Source organism: Dromaius novaehollandiae, chromosome 1 (genome assembly GCF_036370855.1).
Source record: "Dromaius novaehollandiae isolate bDroNov1 chromosome 1, bDroNov1.hap1, whole genome shotgun sequence".
NCBI classification, from domain to species: domain Eukaryota; kingdom Metazoa; phylum Chordata; class Aves; order Casuariiformes; family Dromaiidae; genus Dromaius; species Dromaius novaehollandiae.
Genome location: NC_088098.1, coordinates 42,184,026 through 42,209,969, shown reverse-complemented (window position 1 = coordinate 42,209,969; position 25,944 = coordinate 42,184,026). Strand labels below are relative to the sequence as shown.

At 36.3% G+C, this 25,944-nt stretch overlaps 1 protein-coding gene across 1 annotated transcript in view; it reads right to left on the bottom strand.

Annotated features, from left to right (window-relative positions):
• Positions 1-25,944, bottom strand: part of TMTC2 (transmembrane O-mannosyltransferase targeting cadherins 2) — a 251,900-nt gene that overhangs the window by 13,835 nt on the left and 212,121 nt on the right. The window contains exons 10-11 of the mRNA XM_026097109.2: positions 17,583-17,697; positions 10,952-11,015 (exon numbers count right to left, since the gene is read on the bottom strand). Coding sequence (XP_025952894.2) covers positions 10,952-11,015; positions 17,583-17,697 — 179 coding nt within the window. The remainder of the gene's footprint in view (positions 1-10,951; positions 11,016-17,582; positions 17,698-25,944) is intronic.

Here is a 25,944-nt window from a genome sequence, read left to right as displayed (position 1 = left end):
ATGGTTATGGATATGATCATTGTCAAAGCAGTATTAGTGACATAAGTGCTGCGGTCATGTGTCTTAACTGCTTTGAACCAATTCCATCCAGGTCCTTCAACACTGTGGCGGGAAAAAATTGAGAACTTTTTTTTTTTTTTTTGGGGGGGGGGTTTAAAAACGATACACCAACTCGCATCTAAAAATCATTCCTAGAATGGGAACTACATCAGCACTATAGATTAGAAAGAAAATTAGAAAGTTATTTATTGCAAAACACCCTGCTGAGTATGTAGTGTTGCTGAGTTTATTTAATGAGCATTAAAAGCACTTCCTTATCAGTTCTAATTGCACAATAAAATCATTGCATTGTCTCCAGAATCAGCACTGGAATACTCTGTTAGGAAAATCCTTGCTGGATTCTCTTTTAATTGGGTTCAAACAGATGGTTTAATTTCTAAAATGCTAATCTACTGCTGAGAGTTCTATATTTCATGGCACTTTATTTCTGATTGACACTGAGGGCTACATTTACAAGGCAAAGCCAATCCTGCTCTCTCTCCAGGAACTGATGCAGGCAGTGTGGCAAGACTGTGAAAACCAGTCAAGTGCATAGGTCCATCCATGATGCATCATCTTTGCTTCCAGAACTTCAGCAAAGAGACTGTATCTTTCCAAACTACTGCTTCACGCCATCTCAAAGCAGGAGGATTCCCTTTATTTGAATCAATGGTACAAATCTAGGCTGTGACATCCTATTAATTAGTTTCACAAGTCTACTTTTTGAATTATTCATTAAATGAATTTCAGAGCTGAGTGCAAGCACAGTCATTGCAGTTATTCTGCATTCACATCCTGACAAGTCATCTTGGGAATCTGTCTATAAAGATGCAGATGAAATACTACATGAAACATCTGCCCTCCAGGTGACATGAATAACTGACTTCACATCCTTTTTTCTTCAAACAATTCTGATGGACTGGCCATATCTATACACCAGATAAAGACTTCAGATTTGCATAATAAAATGCATATAGGCACATAAAAAATAAGTTTGCTTAATAAATGTGTTGACATGAGAGGTTTCCATTTAAGTTAATTAAGGTACAGACCTACACATCTTATGTATCAGAGTCTTGACAATAAAATGGCTCAAGTAGTACTTGGTATGAGAATTTCTTCTCTTTGGAGAACTTATGAGCTATTCACTGAGAATTTCAGTCCTTCCATGGGATCAGAAAAAGTGTATTCTCTCTCTAGTTAGCAGTCCGGAAAGAAAAATGAACCTATACCTTAATAACAGGGCAATGAACTTCTTAGAAAACATGTCACTGAACTAATAAGAAGTCTGCATGATTTTTGTAGATTTACACACACAAAACTTTTTTTTTTTTTTTTAACCACTTTGGTCAACAGGAATATACAATGGAAAAGCATGCATAAATCAAAATATTTTAAGTTTGGGGTTTTTTTGGTGTGAAGAAAAGACCCTACCAGCAGCACAAGAGGTTGCTACCAGACATACCGAAAAGCTTCTATGACTTATGTCCTAAGGGAATAGCATATGAACTATCAGAGTTTCTCTCTCTCTCAACTTAAACACTAAACAGAAAATTACTATTTCAACAGTTCCTGGTAAGAATAATTGTTTGGTGATTTCATGAAGATCTAAGGGTTAATTCGATCAGAAAAGCTGAGTTAATTTATAGCTGCTTGTTTCCAACATTTGTTGGAAGTGCTTATACCTTTTACAATTCAGGGAGATTAATGACTGAGAAAATACATTATGACAATAATTAGGCTGTTAGAAGGATTAATATTTACGGCAGATCTGTAAACATTTTCATAGCTAAAAATTAAAAGAAAAGCATTCCAAATTACCATGACAACCGTTTTCTTGCTTACTTTGCAGAGGTTTCTGGATATGCAAGTTTACTGTTTGAAAAATTCTATGTTAAAAAGAGCTCACAGTTGTTTGAAAAATTTAACTTGAAGAAATCAGGAACTACAGTGTCCAGTTTGTCTCTCACGTGCAGGAAAACAGAAGCAACTATCAGCAAGTCAATGGTGCCACAGCAATGCAAAATGTATGTAACCAGAAGAAACTCAAATGCATTTTCATTTCAGTCATTGAGAAATTGTTCTGACAAAATACTTATGTATTGATTATGATACCAATGTAGAATAAATTATTTTAGATGGGAAATACCAATTTAAAGGCATCTTTTATTCTAATTTCAAAGCTCATACAACATGTTTGCATTGAGTGAGCCAATCAATCTCAGATATTTACCTATTTAACTGCCTGTACCACCTGAAAGAGTATGAAAAGAATTCACCATAATCTAAGTCTCACAAAATTGAAGCTGAGAACTGTAATGACATGATTTCAAGCTTCCTACCATGCATAATACATGAAGATGGATCACGATATTGAGAACCAGATTTAAGTATTCCATAATCACTCAAAAGCATGTTCGATCTTTGGTTTCACAGAGCTGCGAGCACGCATGAGAAAATGCACATAGAGCGTTGCGGGGCAAAGCTGTAAAATATTCTCATGTATTTCCCAAAGGAAATTCAGTGTTTTCCACAGCTGAGTAAGTTGGTTTTCAAATTATACAACTCATCCGGATATTGTGCTTCAGTATTACAGGTAAATATCCCCCTCCGAACAGTCTGTGTTCTTTCTTTGTCCCCTGACAGAATCCATAGGGATAGGAAATGCTGTGTGTTTTTTTTTTCTTGTTTTGCTTTTTGCTTTGTCTTGTTGTTGTTGCTGCTGATTTTAAAGTTGGAGGCATTAATCTGTCCTTAAGCAGAAATTCAGAACAGCCTGTACACAAGCCTATCTTGAAGCGGGGAACTGCATACAAGGAATAGATTAGATGTATCTTAAAATATTTAAGAAGAGCGTGACCAATATAATTTCAGATATGTAAAGACAGTTGTTTTATTCAAAATAATAAACACAGTCATCTTGCGATAGCTGGATAGAGGCAAGGTATGATTCTGCCTCACACTTGGTCCCAGACAGGAAGCACACAGGGACCTGGAACAGGTACAGCCCTGCTTGGCAACATGAAAATCAGGCCAGGGCCCAATTCAGATTTAAAAGGCTTTCTAGCTCAAGAGGAACAGAGAGACACCATGCCTGGGTAAGCTCCTAACATAGATGAGCAGTAGCTGTTGCTATTTCTCTGCAAGCATAGAAGAATCTTGCTACTTGAAGGGCAGATTTTGCTCAGTTATTATTAATTGCCTTGAAGCTCCCCATGCTGTACAACATGTAGGCGAGTTCTGCCTTCTGCCAGTCAGGCAGACAAGTGCCACAGCTATTCTGATATCAAATCTCAGAGTTAACCTTTTACTGTCTGTCAAATAGGACATTCCACCCAATTTACAGCAGCCCAGAAAGCACACTTTCAAGCTTCTGAGATCAGAGAGTAGTGTCTTCTTTTCTCTCAGGGTGTTTCACTACCTGGCTGGTCCATGCCTAAGCCTCCCCTCCCATATTTGTCTGAAGTCAAACTTTTAAAGTATGTCATCCAGAAATACACAGTTCACATCAGTCATGCCTATGTTCTCATTAGGAAGTAAGGTATCCCTTTCAGTCCCTAGAAGTCCCATATGCCCCATAACAAGGGATTCAGCATTTGAAAGGCAACAGAGCAAGAAAACAGGAAGAACTGGATCCTGGGAAGTTTTCTTATTCCTCTCACCTTAAACAAGAGAAAAGAAAGGAGGCATTTTCATGAGGCCGAAAGCGCTGCTGGACCAGAAGGAATCCACAGCCACTTGTGTTATGAGATGGAAAGTCTGGCATGCTTGAGAGGATGTCTTAAATAACGTGATGCTTAGCAGCAGCTGGTCCAGGTAATGGGAAGATGGGCAGCCATGAATACAACACAGGAGAACCTGGGAACAGCTAAGGGCAGGTAGGCAACCAGCACAAGTTCCTCCTGCCCCATAAAAGCCCACTTCTGTAAAGGCAGACACAGATAATGGAACAGAACTGAAAAGATGAATCTGCCAGACACCGACTGTACGACTCTGTGGTCACTCTGTAGCACCTATACATGAAGGATAAAAGATTTCTGTGGGGTCACTATTTTGAACAAGCAAAAAAACAGACAGAAGAACATTTTAGCACATGGATTCTCAACTGGAAACTCAGGCTTTATTGGCAATAATACACGATGTAGAAATCAAATAATATTTCTCTAGAGGACCATATCAACTTTGTTTGTACTGTGCTCCTGAAGCCAGGAGTACTACAGAAAGACACCCCAATTGGGTTTGGATAAAAGAGGTTAGTAGACCTTCTCCAAAGAGCTGCTGGAGCAACAGATTCATCATTGGTGAGGGAGTTGCAATATCCCTGGAGGAGCATGAGAAGGAGATTGGATCTGGCGAAGCAAGGAACAGTGCTACTTTTTCCCCAGCTGAGGATTAATTGCAGATAACTCAAGAATATCTGCTTAACAATCCATTTCTACCATCAGCAGCAGGACTAACACAGCAGGAGCTGTTAGAAGTTTTCTGAAAATTCACCTTGACGAAAAAGGACATGCCTTTAACAATGCTGGCAAAATGCATGAAAGCCTCACACTTACTCCTAGCCTGGTCAAGCTGAATGAAAGAATTACTAAACATCTGGGAAAAGTCAAAGACAGAAATCTGGTACTGAAACACCTAAGGAAAAATTACATGATAATGTATTTTGGTTACATATGATGAAGTCCAACATTTATTTCATTTTTTTAAGATATATGTACTATAGAAAGTAAATTTCCTGTCCTTTAGAGGTCTTGCCATGAATAAAAACAAATTCTAAAAATTTGCCATTGGAGACACTGAAAACATGTTATCTATTTGAAGGCTATAAAAATATAGTCAATTACCTGGAAATCACTACCATTCTTCTTTCAACTGTTAAGACAGTTCTAGGTAGAGCTTGTTGCAAGCCTGGAGCCTTTGTCATTAAATCTCTATTCCATGATTTGGGCAAAAATAAAAGCAGCACTTGCAGAAACTGCTTTTTAATATGATATTGTGTTAACTGATTACATAGACCTCCAAGTCAAGGAATGATTTAGTCCCTCACATCATGATTAAACCATCTAGTGGAAATTATATTTGTTTTGCTTAGGTACATTTTTCTCTTCCCCCTCATTCTATGTGTGTGTCTTTATGTATGTTGTTACAGTAAGACATTTAATCAAGCTCTTTTGAAGTGGTAGAGTGGAAACAGCTGTATCTGACAATGTGCCGATGACATGGGGCTTAAAGCTGTCATGAGCTCCAGACTGTAAGCAGCACTAATATGTGGTTGGGAGGGTAGTGGCTTTCAGGTCATGGCATCTCCTTGAGGAATGCTTCTAAGCCAATCAGCTCAAGGTGGTGGCTCAAAGTCTTAAGGATCCGGTGGGCTTTCTTTCATTTAATACTCTTGAGGTCATACTTCAAAGTGCCCTTTCTTCTCAAGATCTATCAGCCATATGGGGGGGTTCTAGAGCTGCTTTTTAAAGATCAGCTGTTTCAAGTTCAGACTTAAAAAATTAGAAATGCTGTACTATTACACAAGTGACGCCTTAAAAGTTGAATAAATGTTGAAGCTTAAGTCAATATCTGACATTCTTGTACAGAGAAACAGTTTAAAGAACATTTCTGGATGACTGATTTTTCCACAACAAAAGGAGCTTAAAGCACATTTTGGAGTGCCTAACAACTTGTTCAAACAATTTCCTGGCTTGTGAACATTACAAGATGTAGGGCACCTAGAAACTTTCTCTGAATGCAGACTTCTCTCAGCAGTATTCCCACTCAGAATAATTACTGCATAAATGTCTTGTTGTCCAGGAAACTTACACTTCTGTTTCTACACTCAATGGCATTTGTTAGAACCAGGCTGCTTTAGTGCGATTAACACACATCCAAGCAAACACTGCTAGAACTAATGTACATGTGTTTCTCACTGAGAAGGCTCTAAATGATTTTGTTTTGACCAAGGTATACACGCTCAGTGGGAATGCATTTTTTAGAAAGTATTCAAAAAGATCCAGAGGCTAGGGAAGGTAATATCTCTAAATTGCCAATAGAGTTGATGGAGGAGAAGAGAGTCCTGAGAGAAATGATTTGTAGCTCTTAAAGCAGACCCCCACCCCAAACTTATTCCTGGATTCTGCTCCCCCCCTTAGCTCTCCTGGGGAAGTCGGCTCTGTGTTGACTCTTAATCACCTGAAAATGAATAAACATAACCTGAGGAATGCCCACCTCTTCAGTGAAGTTTAAGAAAAACAACCCTCATTTGCACAGAAGCACTACACTCTACAAAAAGTACCGCTCTTCTGAAATTTGACTGGAAATTACTCTAAGCAAGTCTAAATACACATCTATCACAAATAAGACCAATTATGAACATTATTAAGAGAACAGTTGGGTCTAAAGCTCGAATAATACTAGCCAGATTTGTTTTTCTTTATGCCAAAGTTGTATTTCAGCAGCTGCTCCTATTGTACCAAAGTGTTATAATTCTTTTGCACTCTGGAGAATGAAGGTGTATCAAAGCTGCATCCAAAAGGGAAGATGATGTTCAAGGAGCAGATATATATTTTAACTCACCTGTGCTGTAATTTACTGTTCCTTTACTAGGCATATTAATTGCAAATACTCTACTCAGTGTAATAAACGTTTTCACAAAGATAATAAATGGCACTTCCAGTACTTTTCAGTCCTAACAATTAATTCAATGATGAATGATTCACCACCAGTATTATGAAAATATAATCCTGCTGTGTTTTGTTTTTCAAAAACAATGGTTTGTATTTTTCAGATGGTTTGTATTTCTCCTGTAATTAAACATTTTTTTCTGTTTGTTTTTAAGTCTAAGCTGTTTAGCCTCCTTAGTCATAACTATAATAAAATCTAAAGTCTCAGCATACTGTTCTCAGGCTCTGAAATCTCCCCATCTTGTACGTAAAAATAAGAGAGCATATCACATCACAGTCAATTAGACCTGGCACCCTTTGTGCTTTGCAGCTCCATTTCCTGCGTGTGAGCTGCTTAGTCCCAGGAGAGACCCTGGGCACATCCAAGGTGAAGCCCCAGAGATGTGCTGGGCCCTCAGGGTCACAATTAACAGGGAGACAGCCCCAGAGAAAGGAGGTCATTTAAACTGGAAATGACTGTAGAAAGTTTCAGCACAGTAGCTCCTGCATCCAAAGGGTTTATGCCTTGGGGGGCAGGTGGGAAGCAAGGTTTCATTCCAAAACCAAGAGGAACACTTGAAAGACTGAAGAGAGGGAGGTAAAAGTGAGAACGCTGAGGACAAAATTGTGTTATGAATAATCGAAACCATCTGAAGGCTCAGGCGAGCATCTGAATTCCTAACAATCAGTAAAAGATTGAACAATTTGTAGAATTATTAGTACCTCGTATTGCTCCTAAGGGTGGTATATTATAGAAGAGGTATTAGCAATAACACATGATATGTAATATTTATAAAGAAATGGATAGAAGAAAGTTGAAATCTGAGTTTTATTTCATCAGACTGAACTCGATGAAAATCTCTCGGGAGCTAGGCATTGGTCTAATCCTAAAGAAGGAGGAATAAATAACTTAGGTGTCTTGTTATAGTGAATAAGGAGTTGGTGACAGAGAAGTGGGTCTTCAACTTGGAATCTGGAGGAGCAACTGGAGAAACACAGGAAAAAAAATATTCTGAAGAAAAGCATAAAAGGTCAGTTTACTTGTGATCTTGATCCAAAGTTCACTGAAATCAACAGGTACTGTCTCAAGGACCATAAGAAGAAACATTCTTGTTAAACAAATGCTTTTACTGCTCAGTTGTTATAAGAATAACCCACTGCATAAACCAGAGGACTTCAGAGCTGCCACAGTATTCTCATTGAGGGGGAATGTGGGAAAAGATTTCTTGGCAACTAATATTAAACAGGTGCACACAAATGCATCTATGGAGCTGCATGTATGCGTACAGCTGGACATTACATCACATTCATACCTCTCATATTTTGACTCGACTACAAAAAAAAATGTTTTCAGCTCTTTAGTGACATATGAAAAATCAAAATAAAAACTTCTAGCAATACATTTTGCTTGAAATAAAGGTATTTCTTTAGCATCTTGACTCAGATAATTTTGCTGATCCTTCATACTCATAAAACAGTGACAGGATATTCAGACTATATCCAAAATAATAAACTTAGCTGTGGGTAAGGAATGTTCCAGGCCACCACCCCATTATCTACATTTTCAAGCTGTTAGAATGTTGGCCGGGGCCCTTGCAGCCTCTCTGACCATTAAGCCAGTTGGCTTAATGCTAGAGAACAGTCCTGGGCACATTTAATTTACCAGTACAGATGTAGCTATTAAGTGTATAGGATTTCACTACGGCCAGCTAATTTGTATTCAGTCCTTCTTTGGAAAGGTTGGGAGCTTCTGTGTTACCAGATCTACATGACATTACTCGCTGCCTAGACAATCTGCTTAGGAGTGACTTCTTTTCTTTCCACTCTGAAACAATTATGGTAAATTTGACAGTTAATAAAAAGAAAACAACAAAAGTATATGGGAAATTTGACAATTTTTCCTTTGATTTGTATTCTAGACAGGTCCAATGAAAACCGGATACAACTTTCCCACGCCGCGTCATTAAAATAGTTATTTATAAATAAGTCATGAATCACATGCATACTATGCTTAGCTAGAGAGCTAAACTTAGAAAAGCTTGAAGATGAGAAGCTTTATGTTGAAGATGATAAAAGTGAAATTATTTCTTTAAAAAAGCCGAACAGCGATACTTACTGGCTTTTAACTTAAAATCAAGGTGCAGATTTTCTTCTGATAAAGTACATAGTAATTACATAACAAGATACAACTATTTCTAAACAGAGGAAGACTATTTTGATGTAGAATAATGAGCAAGGAATTATGAACAGGGTTGACTGACTATTTGAAAAATAACGTTGCAAATTTTCTGTAAGAAATAAAATACTGAAAAATCCTCACAGTTGGCAGAAGGGATATAAAACCTTATCAGCAAAGCAAGAACGGACAGGGAGATGATTTTCTACCTCCAAAACATATGTATCTTACACTATTAGTAAAATATGAGATTTTTTTTATGTGAGAAGATGATGACCTTATCACAGCAATTTAACGTTAAAACCATACTTTGCTAGGAATACTTCATGCTAGAAATTCTTAAGTCCAACAAACAGAATTTAGAAATAGCTGCCTGACCTATGAATTTTATTTTGGACTAAAAGATTTATCGATATTAACAAGTAGTGCAGCAGAATGGAGAGCAAAGCAGTTGGGTGCTAAGGTAACCATGATTATGCTATACATGCTTCACGGTTTTTAATTTGAACTATTTCTGGACTATCCCCATTACACCCAAACACTTTTTCCTCCTATTTACTTAGACTATACAATGGTGATAATGGTATATGCAATGCACTGGAGAGTCCAAACTGGGCAAGTATTGTGAATCAGTGCTGATTCAATAAATACCTACGTTAGTAGATAGTTGCTATAATAAATTGTTGAGATGATCTTATCTTGCAAAAATGATACTTGGGTCTTACCATGTTCCTAGGCTGACGAGCTTTACATTGCTTTGCTAACTTTTACACTACCACCACTATGAGCTAGAAGCCTTCTGTTACTTCCAAAGGTCTATGAGAAACCTTGCTCATTTATACATATATCATATTTATACATTTAACATATTTATATGCAGTTATATAAGAACAAAATGTTTCTTAGAATCATTTCGAGAGTATGACGAACCAAAGAAGAAAACAGCAACCATACCAACTCTGGGGGTATTCTTTCAATATTGAGATAATCAGTCAAAAAAGGAAAAAAGACTTAGTGAAAGTATAGAGAACTACGATGTCTAAAATGTTATCCTAAAAAGTATGAATTAAAGAAACATATAGATTTTTTTTGAGTTTTATTTATTTTATTTATTTTTACAGATGGTGTGAAAGTTCTAATTGCATTTGAATAAATTATTATTTTTTAAAACTATATTGTTATCTTGTTTCTAGTTTTAACTAGTGTTCATTTTGGTTCTCAGGCCCGAAAATTCTTGGTTAAAACTGTATATTTTCTTTTACCATATTTTGACTAAAAATACTAATATGTATCCTCAAGTTTAGCACTACAGAATTCTGTGACAGGAATGCATTCTATATTTGATTTATTACATACACAAAGTATTAAATATTCAAAATAAATTCTGGCCCATTTATATCTATGAGCATTTTTTTCCAAAGTGTGAAGGTAATTGAAAAGAAATTACAAGATTCAGTAAGAAATGGTAAAAAGCAAATATTTAATTCCTTTGGATCTTGATGCAGTAAAACTGGAAATTAGCTTTTTTCTTCTTTTTTAAAAAGGAAATCTCACGTAATCCTACATATTTCCGCTTCAAAGGATAAGCCATTCTTTGTCAACAGTACAACAGTAAGTTACCTCTGAGGTAAAATCATCTTTAAGCTTATTGAAGAACAATATTTGCCAGAAGTTCTCCATGTAGGAAAAGACATAAATGTATTATTGAAAATGCCTGACACAATGGGTCATGGAATAGACTTTCGTTCTCTTTTTATTAATTAATAGAGATAGCACTAGAAACACTTTTCCAAACCATATTTAAATGCAGATAAATATGTGTGAAACTAGAAATTTTTCTGAAGTATGTTAATAAACTAGGACTTGTTGCTAGAATATTGCTCTAAGACGATCTGATAGTATAGTGATTGGTTTGACAAATGAATGGCTTTATCTGACTACCTCCAAATTATCCATTAAAAGAACACATACGGCACAGGCTGAGAGAGCAAACACTCCAGCAAGAAATTTCTCCTCAACACAAAGGGTTCAGCACTGTAGCAAGTTCATCAATTTAAGTAACAGATGGCATTAGGAAAGTACTTACATTAGGTCTTAATCCTGCTGCCATTTCATAATACTTCTCAGCTTCTTCATTGAGACTGGCTTGTCTATCAGGACAGAAGAAAAAAACCAGTAGAGTTAACCTCATTTTTCTTCAGTTAAAAAAGAAGGCATATCTAAAATAATATCAAAATTGTGCAGTTAGTCCCCACCATTTAAGTATATTAGCCTAACATGCACAAAGTATCTCAACCTAAAAGACTTTTGAAGTTCTGAATATCCATTACCTCTAACAAAAACCTCTTTCTATATTTTAGTTTCTTTTTAGTTCTGAAACACTATTAGTATACTTTGGACAGAAATGCAGAAGACCAAATACTCATCTGAGGCAAAACTGGAGACATACAAGTCTTCACCAGAGGAAAATCTGGCCCAGTTTTTTATAAAACTTGCCATACTTCAACAGTATATTATGAAGCTCTGGGTCAATAAATAAGGTTGTGTTTGTGCCTCCCCAAGAACACTGTCATTCAAGAAAAAAAAACCACAGTGAATAAAATGATTTCTCAAAAATAGGTTTCCACGATTCAGACAATTCATCTGGAAGAGAAAGTTCAGATTTCAACATCTACTCACCTCAGACTGAGAGGGCATTTTAACTTAGCTCTCCCATACTCCCGGGGAATAGGATGGCTTTCTAGCCACTAGTGGTACGTACCACTATCAGCCCACATCTTCCTCCTCCATATTATTATAGATGCCAATTACACTCTCCCAGGAGTTTAACTTCTAGGAGTTTATTGCTTCATTCCCTCAGGTTTCAGTTTAATACCTCCAAATGAAAATGCAGTAGGTTGCCAAAGAAATTAAAATAATATTTTGCTTTATCAAGTCCTTTTTATCTCTTCTCATTACCTTCTTCTTACGTCTCCACCTCCTCAATTTCCTTCCAATTTTTCATTTTGGCTACTGGCTCACAGATATTAGTTAATCACATAAATGTCATGAGAAAGACGGTAGATGCATAGGAACAACAAAGCAGGACTACTCAGTAGGCCACTTTTCCCCTGTTATTATCATAATACTGAATCATATGAAGAAAAAAAGTCTTTTTTTTTTTTTTTTTTTTGAAGAGTTAGCTATTAAAAAAAAGCCCAGACATTACTTTGTACATGTATCAACTCAGTGGCTCAAGTGGTTAGAAATGACTGAATGTCTAAAAATATTTATTTAACATGCTTCTGAATCACTCTTGTTGGGCATTAGTAGCACCTGAAACTGCTGAACAACAACAGAAACAAAACAAAACAAAACTCAAACTTCTGAATTTAAGGACCTACTAAAAGCCATAAAAACATATCACAGAGCTTTTTTTCTTCTTTTTACACTGAGCTGTCAGGAAAGAAAGCATGTCTGAATGCAGTGAAATTCTGTACGTATACAAGGTGCCTTACCCAGGAGGCAGAGACAGACAGTACATTTCACCTCAAAAAGTGTTGCTGGCACGTGAACATGGAACAAATTAAAATCCTGTCCCCTTTTCACCAGTGGAAATACACTGCTTTTTTTCCCCCTCCCATAAATACTTCTTGAAACTTGGATCATTAATTTCCAAGTTGAAATCAGCTTGAATTTATAGTTCACTATTAAAAATGGTTTATATAAATGAATGCAAACCACACTAATCTGGTCAGGAAAACGCAAGTTCCATTACTGGGGCATTCAGGAACAATTCCTTTATTTAAGATGCAGCAGAATTCTGGTTCACATTTTCACTAGAAATCGAAACTAGAAATTCATTATGTTAAGCCCTGAAATGTCTTTCCCTTGAGAAAAATAAAAGGCATAGAGGTAGGAAATTGCAGTAACCCTATGCCACTAAGCAGTAAAGGGCTCTGGATCAGTGTCAAACAATGGAAGGTCACTACTAAAGGAAACATAATTCACATCAGAGTAAAACATTAGATAAAATAATGGTGATAGAAAAGGAGGAAAGGAAGCAAGGAGAATTTGGGAAGATAGAGCCCTTTTCATATTTACGACTTATATTTCAACCTTTTCCTAAAACTTTTCACGAGAACTGGCCTTGAAAACGCATCTGATTTCCACTAATTAACACCTAGCTCTTAATCTTATTGTAAGGGACAAAAATGTCTCCTCACTTTGCTTTCTCATATCCCCTAACTTGAGCCTCCGGACCTACAACGCATTAGGTTCTATTCTCACACCCACTTTAAATTCAAGCTTGATTCATTTTAAATTTATATTGATCACTAGAAAAGACTGCTTTAACAGAAAAACAACAATGTTGACTGGTTTTGATACATAAATATTTGAATGGGAAAGGGACGTTGTTAACTTGCAGATTGGCATAAAGCCTCAGACTTCCTGTTTCTGATTTTTAAGTGAAATCGTGGATGTCTGTCCAGCTAGGAAAAAGACGTTTTTCTTCAAGAGGCTCCTATTTTAAAATACAGGATTTTGATTCTTAATGGAATTTTTGGAGTCACAACTAAACCATAACCATTCACAGTAATAGAATTTTACATAGACTACATGCATACACATACACGTATATATTTACACACACATATAATAATTAAAGAGTGAATTAAATCAGCTTAAGCAACGACATAGGGTGAACTTCTGCCTATGAGAGCCAGCAATTACACTGCATGTTCAAACAGGCAACGTAATTTGGAAAGCCCAAATGCTGCAAGAGAAATTCATGACCAAATAAAGACCATGTCATGTAGTATGGCTCTAGTTTACATTTCTGTCTCCAAATAGCCAATAAACGTGCAATAACTTCATGTAATATGACTGTTGCCCAGAGCAACCCATTGTCTTACCGAAGTGTGGAGAACCCAATTATTCCTACAAAACAGGCTTTTAAGCAAAGCTCCTCTCCCTGTGCTGCTTCTCATTTGGAGACAACGTTAAGCAATTTTGCTCTTTCTAATTAGTACAGGGATCCCACTGCACTGCCTGGCCTCATTCTAAAAGTAATCATGCCTTAGATCACAAGAAAGCTATCTTGCGGCAGCTCACCTCAGGATACTACTAGAAAGTGAAAATTAGCACTGCTAATACGTGATTCCTCTTAGTCACTAAAGCTACAGCCACCATTAAGTATTTCAAACATATGCTTCCCTACGTTCCACTAAAATGCATGTTGCTTTCCTGAAAGGCTTCAAAAACTGAGGCTATAAGCAAGAGCATAGCAAATACTACAAAAGTAACACACACAACCAGTTATTGTTTTAAGAAGAACCACTTGAAGAGCAACATGACCCTTGAATGAAGCTGTTTGAAAGGCAAATCGTGTGCAAAAAACAGCTTTTACAAATGAGTACTGTGCAAGCTAAAAGTTACCAGACTGTTGAAAAGAAATTAATTACATTCATTCCACATCCCACTCCTATTGCAGATGATTTGATTCATCTGGCATTGCGTTATCAGGCTTCTACAGAAGCCAGCAGTGCAAAAACTTAATAACTATGTTTGTGTAATTAGAACAGGGAGGGTCCCTTAATGATGTGAGCAGAGCTAAACCTTTTCTTTTTTTCCCCTTGACTTCAGCTGCTAGATTTGGTCACAAAGACAGGATGTTGGAGGACCTGACCTAAGGAGCAGAAGTCTCTTTTCTGCGCCTGCTAAACTACGAACAGGCTAACTATAAATCCAGCTATTGCTTTTGGACACAGTTAACAATTCTGTTGCAAACTTAAGGGAAAAAAGAAAAAGAAACACAGTCCATGCTTTGTTCAAAACTTTTCAAAACTCATTAATATTTATTTAGACTGCATTATAATTTAAACACTTTGATTAGAGAGTAAAGGAATAAAAAAGCAAAATATTTTAGCACTAGAGTAGAAAAATAAATCATACTTGGAAACAGGCTGTGATCATTCTTGGTCTAAAGCAGTTGTAAACCCAGTTCTACAGCATTTGTCTGCCATTCTGAAGAAATGTCTGCATGTTTCTAAATCTTGTGACACTCCTTGGGGTAATGGTGGAAATGGGAGTATGATAGGAGGGAAAGATTATACCTTTCTAATTCAGCAGTATATCACTTGGTAGAATATTTGGTCTGAAAAAATGTTAAAAATAACAGCAAAGACTTTTTGTGTAATTACTTCCCTGTCATTTTGGACACCGTGCTCATCATCCAGATCAATACCAATTTCTCTCTCTTCTTAATCCACAACATACCTTAAAAACTTATCCCTTCTCCCTCACCACAGTTAACTCATGTCAATGCCTTGTTAACTACTATAATATGATTCTTTCCTTACAGGTATCCATTCAAAATTCTTACTCATGTGCCAGTCAGTTTTTATAGCTCTCTACGGTACTTCACTAGCAGTGAGTTGCCTACATGAAACTACTACTATATTTAATAATTTCAGCCTGATTCTCTTTAGCATGACCTGTACCATAATCTCTAGCTGTATCACTCTATGCCAGTCTGAGTACTCCCTTCTTTTTTTCCTCATTTGTATCCTTTATATCTGGTTTCGTTTCAGAATCATCTCAGTTCTCTGTCATTCTAAATATCCTGAAAATTAGCTTCTTTGTAAGTCCCACAAACTCATGACAGATTTAGAGCTGCTCTGTACTAACATATGACTATACATTCTGTCTGGTGGCTATTATGCAAACAATATATTGAATAAATTGCCAAATAAAACAGTGAACAAAGGCAGGCAGAAATACTAGTCAGAGTCTTAGGTTAGGATCATAGTCTTTTAGCAACAATCAGCCAGATCATAATGTGGTTTTCAGCAAATACTTGGCAGCACTGAATTTAACTTTGCCACCCAGACTCTTGCTAAATCATCAAAACAAGTTGAGACTCCAAGAGCATATTAGGAAAACATTAGGATCCTTCACAAAGAAACTTGAGTATTTAAATGAAAAATTAGGCCAACTGGGTATCCCAAGGGAGCACTAGCTAAACTAAACCAACAGCAATTTTTTGGGTTTTTTTTTAAGTTTTTTTTTGTTTCTGGGGGTTTGTTTCTTTGTTTTTTAAGGTTTTGATTTGTGCCTACAGTTAAAATAAAATAGAGAATGCAGCTCAAAATCACTGAGCTCAAGGCTGGTCAAAACCTCCTAAAGGTGTCCAATCCCAACCAGGTCATTAGGGTAGCTGCGACTGATACAAGTTATAGCGGCACAGATCTGGTTCTAAGAGTGAATAAAAAATACTCATACACATAGATGTAAATACATATGCCTTCAAGATCTGAGCTACTTCACTCAGTGGTCACAGAGCAAGTGAGAGATGTATTAAACTTGGTCTCAAAACAATATTGATCAACCTTTTTATTAGATCTATTCCACCATATTTTTAAAACAAAAACATTACACCACTGTACACTATTAAATCATCTTCCACATCTCACTACTGAAATCCACGGTAGTCTAGCACTCTACATCTTTCTGGGTTCATGCATTCATGTTTAATTTGCTATGCTTATTTCTATGAATTTGATTCATTAACATAAATATTTAAAATTAGTGAATACTATTTTGAGGAGATAATGTTTAGAATATAATCAGGAGAAAGGAAAGAATTTTTAAAATAACTCATATATCTTTTGGAGGTTGACCTAATGTTTACCAGTGAACCTTTTGTCCTGGCTTCCTTTCTAATGTAAGAGTTATTTCTCAAAGGGCATTTTATTATTTCAAAACCCTGGTATAGAAACCTTCACTCTGAAATGTAGGTCACTTGGCTGAAGCTGATTCTACCTTATTTTTAATACCATTTTCTTTTCCTGTTTTTTTATATCCTAAATGTTAAAAGAATAAACAAACAAGCAAAAAATCTTCATTAGAGAAACAAGCCTAATAATAGCTTTGTGCTAATGAAGTATATTTTTTCTTCCCTTTTCATGCATTTTCTAAATATAGACATAACCTAAATGAAATCAAGTGCTCTCATACCTGTTAAGTATACAATAGATAATAATTAGATAGTTATTCTGGAAATAAGCATTGTGGATGCCTATTATTGTAATGTGGGTTTAATGATACTGCTTCAGACAGAAGCTTAATTTTACTGAATATTCAGGTGTGCCAGCTTAAAAGCAAAAAGCCTACAATTTTATTCTATTCAGATAAGAGAACAGAATATACGACTACATTTTAAATCATAGATTCTGATAATATTAATTGCTCCTGTGTCTCAAAGTTATCATTAGCTTGAGAATATTTGGGTTTCTCATCATAAGTGTTCCCTACTGATGTTAATAAAAAAACTGATATTTTCAATATTATCCAGTTAAAGCCAGATCAGGATTACAGTCTCTTATTTGCAGTTGCTCTGTGTCCTAAATCTTTAAAAATCAGATGAAAGGAAATCTTGCAGAAGGTTTTTCACAAAAAAAGAGACATTTGTTCTCATATGCAAGCAAAAAGGATTACCTCCATGTGAACAACAGAAATTTTCAATGTAATAAATTATGAGTTAACACACTGAAAATTAAAAATGGACAGTGCTAAACTGTGCAAAAGTTTCAATCTGGTTCTTTTTACCTTACTACTACTAATGAATTATTCAAAAGAGGCACTGGGGTTTAAAAAACCCTGTGCAAGCAAAAATAGCAAAGACTTCCCTGAAAAGAAGGGAGAAAAACAAGAAAGGCAGACGTAAAAGCACCAACCTGAGCATATGGGCTGCATTGAAAACAACGTCAAATTCTGTATGATCTAGTTCAGCCGCTTTCTTTGCCATCTCAGATGCTTCTATCAGGCGGGATTCTTCTAGGAGGAACTGACCTGCAATGGAGGGTGTGAATGTGAACCCACAGAAAAAAACTGGCAAATAATACTTCAGACAATATAGTTAGGAAAAAGAATTTTTAAAAGATGCCCCAGGCTTGGTGTTTGGTCCTTTGTTGCTCTGCTCTGTATTTCAGTATCTTAAAAAAAAAGATAGTAAAAACAGGAAAAAATGCAGTAGGCATGATTGGTAATAACTGCAATATTTGCAGAAGATATATATGAATAGTGAAAATGATACAGTACAACTCAGCCTTCAAGAAACAATAGCCCCAGTCTCTGAGAAGGCTGCCATTTAAGAAACTGTCCTTTTGCCCATACATCGACCTTCGCTTCCTCAAGGAAAATGAAGTAAAATAAAATAACTCATACAAAACTATATTCCCATTTGAAGAGCATATCTCAAAACCAGAATAAATAATATATATGACATGGATTACTCAAAAATCAAATAAACTAAACTTTAAGACAATTATCAGATTCTCAAATTTTCCTAGGTTTTGCACATGAATACAAGCTATATTCACACAACTTCAGACATTGACAAAATTCAGTAACAAGAAGCAATTCAAAAGGAAATAACAGAAAATTGGTGAGCAAACTGATGAGAATGAGACAGGAAAGTAAAACAGAGTTAAATTACTATATCAATTTCTTTCCACCCTGTAATTCCATCTGTATCTACTCGAGATAATATGGACACGGCAGAGAGATATGCAGGTCTACCTGTTGCCCTATGAAAGGAAAAACATTTTACTAGGAGACTACCCACTGTAATTTTTCAAGAAATTACATTTTACAATACTAGTGGGAAGAAAGTATGGCTTCTTCTCAGTTTCTCTTCTTTCTAAATGGGAGTTGATTGAGGTCTTGCTGTTTCGTGCCGTGTCTTCTTCTCCCCAGCCTAATTTCCTGAAAACTGCCAGAAGCATGTGATCTACATTTTATTCAAAATGCCTCAATTACTTATTTCATTCTTAAAACATGTAAGAAAGTTTTATTTACTAGATGAAGTGGATAAGATTTGATTATCTACACATTTGTCAAGAGTAACAAAACCTCCCAGGTGTGCTCTTGCAGGCAGAAAATCTCTTTCTGCCATCATTGCTACCATTTACCTAAACAGGGATGCCAGGCTCTTGTGCATACAGTCAGACAACTGAGAGTCACCTGTACTGAAAGGAATGAAGAGAAAACAACCAGACAGTCCATACTCCGAGTTTGTTCTTTAGGTCTACGTTGCAGCTGAACAGTAAGTTCAGACCTGAGGACAACACAGCATTGGGTTGCTTTAGATGCAATCAAACTATAACTTTACCATATCACTTAGTATGATGATTCATCTAAGTATTGTACAAATGCTGAATTACTAAGTTAATATGGCAACATTTCTGTATTATTAAGGTGTAACTGGTAATCTTTACTGAGCTTAATGTGGTGGTTGATGGGAAAGTAATTTCTTCAGCTTTAGATTATAAAGGATACTCTGCTATAAAATGATAATATATGTATACCTTGATGAACTGCTATTTTATCACTTATTTCTGTAGCACTAAGAGAATCACAACAGGCAGCTTTTTACAAGTTTCCTATAGCAATTCTTACAGGATATCACATTCCATGTTAGTTCAAAAACAGAAGATGGCTAATATCAATGGCTGTATTTTTACAAAGTAGTATCAGCAGATATCATAGGGCAAATGTAAAAAAACTGAGGCCATGTCCCTAATGACATCAATCCTTAAACCAAGTAAAAACTGAAAAGAATGAATAATGAAGCATTAACCAAACTTTAACTGAAGTACAGTAGTTTGAAAAGAAAAACACACAGCAACTAGTAAAACTCCATAAAAATGAGTTTTCCTTTGAAGAAGAAAAAACACTTTGGAAGGTGCTCAAGCTCTGTTCCTTATAATGATTTTTTCGCACCTAATTTCAAAAATGTGTTATTTTTGGATCAAGGACTTTTCAAAGGCTTTCAGCTGTCTAGCCTCTGCCTCTAAGTAATCTTATATTTGGAAACACTATCTTAAAGTATGGTGATTATACTTTCTAGCATCCCATCCTTCCTTTTTCATCTTAGTCTATAAAGTAAGATCATTCAATCAGAAGTTGAATGATCAAGGCCATCACTGGCCACAAGCCTCTTGAGGAGCAACAGTCCATGAGCAAATGATCTCCTCTTGTGGGGAGAGGTTTTTTCTTTTTTTCTTGTCTGCTAGGCTCATATCTTCCCTGTTACTTATATGCAATAGGCACATGCAGAGAATCTGCTTAACCAGAGCTAGCAAGGTCTGTAGAGGCATAGCGAATCCAGTGATGCTTGGGAACAGTTCCTTCTGCGCACGTGTTCATTATCTCAATACTAAAAGTGATGAAAGACTGCTTTCCCAGCTTTTGGTTTTCTTCATGGATACATTTCCATTTGGCAAGAGAAAGAAGATTTACTCAGTGACCTATGTCTTAGTTATTCAGATCTGCAAAATGTCTTGGAAAAACATTCTCTTGCCTTTCTGCAGTCATGGCATAAGATTTCCTTGCTATAGTTAAACCCACACTCAGCTATGTGCCACCCTTCCATGCATTAGGATGCTGCATTCATTGTTTCCCAGAAAAGATCATCTCCAAAAAGGCTTTCTGACTCAGAATAACAAAAACAATAAAAAAGAAAACATATGAAAACAATTTGCATCATAAGAAATTAATTTGTCTTCTCAATTAGAAACCATTGCTTGAGCCATTAATGGAGGCATCTTAGGAAGAAAAAGAAAGTAGAGAAAAGCTACTTTTTGTTGTTGTTGTTGTTGTACTACATCAGGGCATGCTGTATAGATGGGCAAACTCTGATATGATTTTGAAAATTCTTATGTGTAGAAGAAATCCTCTCTCATACAACTACTTCTACTAGTTTCAACGGACAATCTGTATCTCTTGATTTGGGTTGAATGCCTACCTTTTCTTTTCTTTTTTCTTTTTTTTTTTTTAAGAGAAATCTTTAAAACAAGCTCGACCAATTGTTCATTAATTCTCTGCCCACAAATGAACTTAAACAGTCTCCCTAATCTCTAGGTCTATGGCAAGGAAAACTAACCTTAAACTGTTAACAAGAAGGTTTCTTTCTTAATGAAAGCACTTGATTAGCAGAATGAGTCACTAGTAAGTGGATATGCTCTTTATATATCCAGCAAGGGGGAAGAAAGAGGACACAACCTTTCAGACTTAGAGATACAGTGAACCTTCAAAATCATTCTGACAAAATCTATATACTTTATTTAGGAAAAATATTTTGCAGCTTCAAATTTACAAGTAAAGTCAACTGGTTACTAGGCTATTAATTCCATGGGGGGAGAGAGAGGAGGGAGTCTCTCAAGAGTTGTCTCTGACCACAGCTATTCAAGGGTGTTAGAGAGAAATCTCTAGAATCATACTTCTGATTTTCAGTGTGAAACATTTCACTGCTGAACTTCAGACACATATGTTACCTTATGGGGACTTACAACTACACTAACATAGAAAGTAATACAAAATAACTGATGCATTCTCCTTTATGTGACATAATCAATAAATTTCTTGACTCAAGATTCACTTATTAAAACAGTAAAATTATTTTATTGCATCCATGTAATTCCTCAAAAATATAACATCCTTGGGAACTATTTCAAATGAATACTAACAGTTTACTAGTACTCTTAAGAAACAAATACTAGACCTCTGTAAAGATGTAAGAATTCACCTCTAAGATCAATATAATACCAAAAATATTCTGAAATTCCTACATGCTTTAGATTTCTACAAGAAGTCTAATTTAGAACTATATTTACTTTTTAGAACAACTTTTTTAGAACAACTATTTACTTTTACAGAGAAGCAACTGTTCTGCAGTATGCTGTAGCTAAAAGCTTATCCTTGTTAATTGCTTTTCCAGGACTTTAGCTACACCATTAGTTTACACGGACACATCTGAAATGTTAGCAACAACTCCAAGCTAATGTTTTAAATTATTAAAAACAGAAATTCACTCTCCAGTTACTATTAGGCCTCATAAAAGTGTCTCTATAAAAGGATTATCCTTTTATATAACATATTAAAGGAGTACCCTTACTACAGGATTACTGAAGTTAACTCACAATAATTACAATTATTTCATAACACCAGCCAAGTACAATAACCTTTGGTGCTCCAGAAAAGACAATTCCACGACTATGTACTACCACAAACAAGTCTCTCCCCTATACTGGTGGTAGCAATAATGGTGGTAATAACTTATGCTAAGTGGGTAGGTAGTAGATGATATGTGACAGCCTCTTGACACCGAGTGTAGCACCCTTCAAGCCCAAGCCCTTCCAGAATCCTGAACGCAAACAAAAGACGAGAGCGCCCTGTAATTGCCCTACTCGCATGTCCTGAGTACAAGCCATTTAATCGGGGGCTGCTGATTAAATGTTTCCTCAACTTAATGAGCTATAAATATAATTGATGGCTACCTTTTTGATCTAGTTGCAAAGTCAATACCTGAGTGCACAGGTGGAAATTTCCAGTTGAGCACTGAGAATTGCCAGGTTCTCCTGAAAGACACACCAGTTTTATCGACATGTCTAAACATGATTTAAGGAGAGATACTCCATTTTGAAAACAATAGCCACCGTTCCTTTTAACATGATACACTAAATTCATGCATGAATGACCTGGAATGGCAGTTTACCGGTAAATACTACACTTCATTCATGAAAAAATAGGCTTTTGAACTTTTCCTGTCAAGGTTCTAAATGTGTGTTTTGCCAAGAGAAGAGCACTAGCATGGCAGAATATTGGCAGGGTGCTGAAGGAGGATCAGAGGGTTTGATCCACAAGCCCCTGGATCCAGGAACCACTTGTGCGGGGCTAAATTTACATTCAGGATTTTCTCTTTCGACAGGCAGTTGGAAAACTGCATGATTTATGAGACACTGCCCCATATCACACTCAAAGCTTTCTTACCGCAGACATCGTGACTCTGACTTTGCCAGCTTCATAAGTTATGATAGCCCGATTGTTTATTTGAATTGGAATCAACTTTTGGGAAAAGAGTCTTCTAGAAGCTCTGAATCCTCACAGATTTTCCTCCTTCAAGGAATGTGTATGTCTTATTATTGTTCTAGAATGGGAGTGGGAAATACATGATCCAGGTTCAGATATGACCTTCAACCACACTGTTTGCTGTCTGGCACTACATTACTTTATTAAGAGAATTTTCCCCCTATATTGCTAGATGGCACAGAGATGAGTGTAAATGTGTAGCCAAGCGTTCTTAAAAACCTTTGACAGCACAGAACTGAGTCAATACTTCACTATCCTCTTAGGTATTTTTCCCTAAACTCTAAGGTATCTAAGCACCAAAAATAGCATAAAAGCTGAAGAATCCTACGTCTACAGCCTTGTTCAAACCTGCTCTTTCTTGTAAATTATCAATGATGTTTTTGAGTCTGTATTTGACCAGAAAAATTCTGAGTGCAATCTACTTGTCTCTCAAGAATAAGCTAAAAGAATACATATAGTTTAAATAAATAAATAAGTAAAAGTTATTACACTTCCTAGGAGCTGAAAAAAACCAACTGATTCTAGTCTTTCATCACAGTTTTTTTTAACAAATATTCATCTATAGAAAAAAAAAGCATACACCTCTCTATGATATATAATTATTACTCTAAAATGACCACGAATATTTGTAATGCATTTAAGTCTTGTGCCAACACCAGTTTAAAAGTCATAAATCTGAATTGGTAGTTCTGCTGCTTTATTGCAATATGAAATGTATTAATTGGTTGGGATACACCTGCATGTAATAATTTTTCATGTTCAGAACACAAGCGCATTTGTGCCTTCCTCCGGAATGGGCAAACCATTTACTAGAGACACTACTTGAGCTTTTATTTCACTAAACAAAAATGTACTAGCACCAATCTTTCTGAAGTTAAAACTTTCTTTCTTTTTTGCTCATTAGCAAAAATTCAATTCAATTCAATTACAGTGCTCTGTAACAGAACAAAGTGGGTTGCCGAAATAGTTCATCTTGCTACAACTGCTTTCAAAAGAATAATTCTGAATTTCTCAGAATGCCATTGGCTCTGCTCTTATTCAAACCTCAAAAATTTGCATTCTTGTCATTATATCTTTATTAACCTAAGCTAACTTGAGAAGATCACTTTATGAATAAAAAGGAAAAAAAATTCTAATCCCACAATAGGGAATAGTTAGCATTTGCTTCTTTTAATAGACATATATTGTAAGCAAGTCTTCTGCATCTTCTCTCTTGTCCTCTTCAAAAAAAATGTTCTTCCAGAGCGTCTACTTAAACTATGTTAACAAGAGAAGTGAATATATCAAGACCATAGACTCAGCTGTCAAATCTGTTTGTAATAAGCTTCACTAGCACATTCAAACCATTTTCAAGTTCCAACAGAAACCAAAATAGGGATCAAGTTTTGTATGACCTAAATGCATTGTGTCTGTCTTTGAAGCACACAAGGCGGCTAAAAGATGTCTTGAGAACTGAACCACATCTGACTAGCAGAAGCAGAACTGCCACTGAAGCCACCATCAGTGCTAGCTCCACTGTGACAGCCAAGAGCAAAAGAGCAGATGTTACCAGAGATGTTCTTTGAACACAGGGTTTGAATAGCCTTCTGTAGAAGAAATGAGAGGAAAGGCCCTGTCTGAGTTTATATCCAAAGCTTTTCAAGTGATGAATCAATGTTGCGAGATGCCAAGTCAACAGAAGTGACCTAATTTAACTGTTTCTTTTAAGAGCTTCAGAACAGATTTACTGGTTGTGAATGACTGGTTCCCAGAAAAAGGGAGTATTTGCTTAAAGATCCAGCTTTCAAGGCCTGTTCAGACAATACCTGGCTGAATGTGGAGGATTCATCAGGGGCAAAGGGATCTTAGGCCAGGACGACCTAGATGGTAGCAGTGTTGCATTTTATTCTACTATTCTACTATTATATCCCATTCCCTGTTTAAGCTGCTTTCTAGCTTTCTTGCTGAAAGGGCTGCTGTGGATTCTGTCCTGATGGCCTTACCCTCCCAAATGTTTCCCACCAAGAAAACTATTCCATGCAAATAAAAACGTGTAAAAAGACTATCCAAGTCACTGTGTGCTGCAACATCACTATCTGCACTGGCTGGAAAGGTCTGTTCTATTAGGCCTTTGCTTTGTCTGAAAAAGCTATCTGTTGCTATGCTAAATATACCATTGGATGACATCCAGAGTATGACCAGAGATAATAGAGAAAAAATTAAATTACAAGCCTTTGGGACTTAATGACTGAACTTGTGACCACATCTGGACCACTGGAAGCTCTTAGTAAAACATAAGATTGATGATGAAAACATATAATACAGAGGAGCTGATGTTTTAGAAATACTAAGCAAGATTCTGGACCTTACTGCATTCTCCAGACACCTGGTGATGTATAAAGTTTGGAAAAGAAACATTTGGATGGAAAGAACTATTCAGTCAATCTTTTGTAGCCCTTCTATGCTATCTCCTCAAAAATCCTCATAATGAGATGGCACTCATGAGTCAAAATAGATGATCATTAAGAAAGCAGACTCTGGGGGTGTTCATGCCACAGAGCTTTTTCAGTATCCACAGAAACTCCAAATTTTGGCAACATGGAAGTAAAAACAAGGCCACATTTTTAGCGCTATCTCCAAGCTACAATTTCGATACCACATCTCTCAAGCCGTCTAGTATATTGTGCTGAGGAAGCAGAGTCAACCATATATTCAGGATGTCAGAACGGTTAGATTTAAGGATAAACTCAAGGGAAGAACCAGAAACATGGTAATTCCACAGCATTTAGGGTCAGTGATCTACTTGCTTGGAAATACTCCACTGCACTCCAGTTAAATGATTGATAAAGGGAGTTTGGAACAAATACTTATTACAGTGGTTTGTAATGCTCTCATTTTAATGTTGTGAGATAGCAACAGCCTGGAGAGCAGCAAAATGGACTTGACAATTTATGCACGTCTTTCTATGCTCATTAAACAGTCATCCATAGCTGCCAAAACCCAGCAAACTAGACTTAAAAATGGTATATTCTTTTGAATAGCTCAGCTTCTGGTATATTCTTCCTGTTCAGTTTCAGTCCCAGAGCAAGGAATACCATCTATGTTAACAGTAGCTGAAGATTTTGTTAAATCAAAGTTATTGGAGAGCTCTGGGAGAAGACAGGCTGGAAGTCTAATAAGGTCTTTATG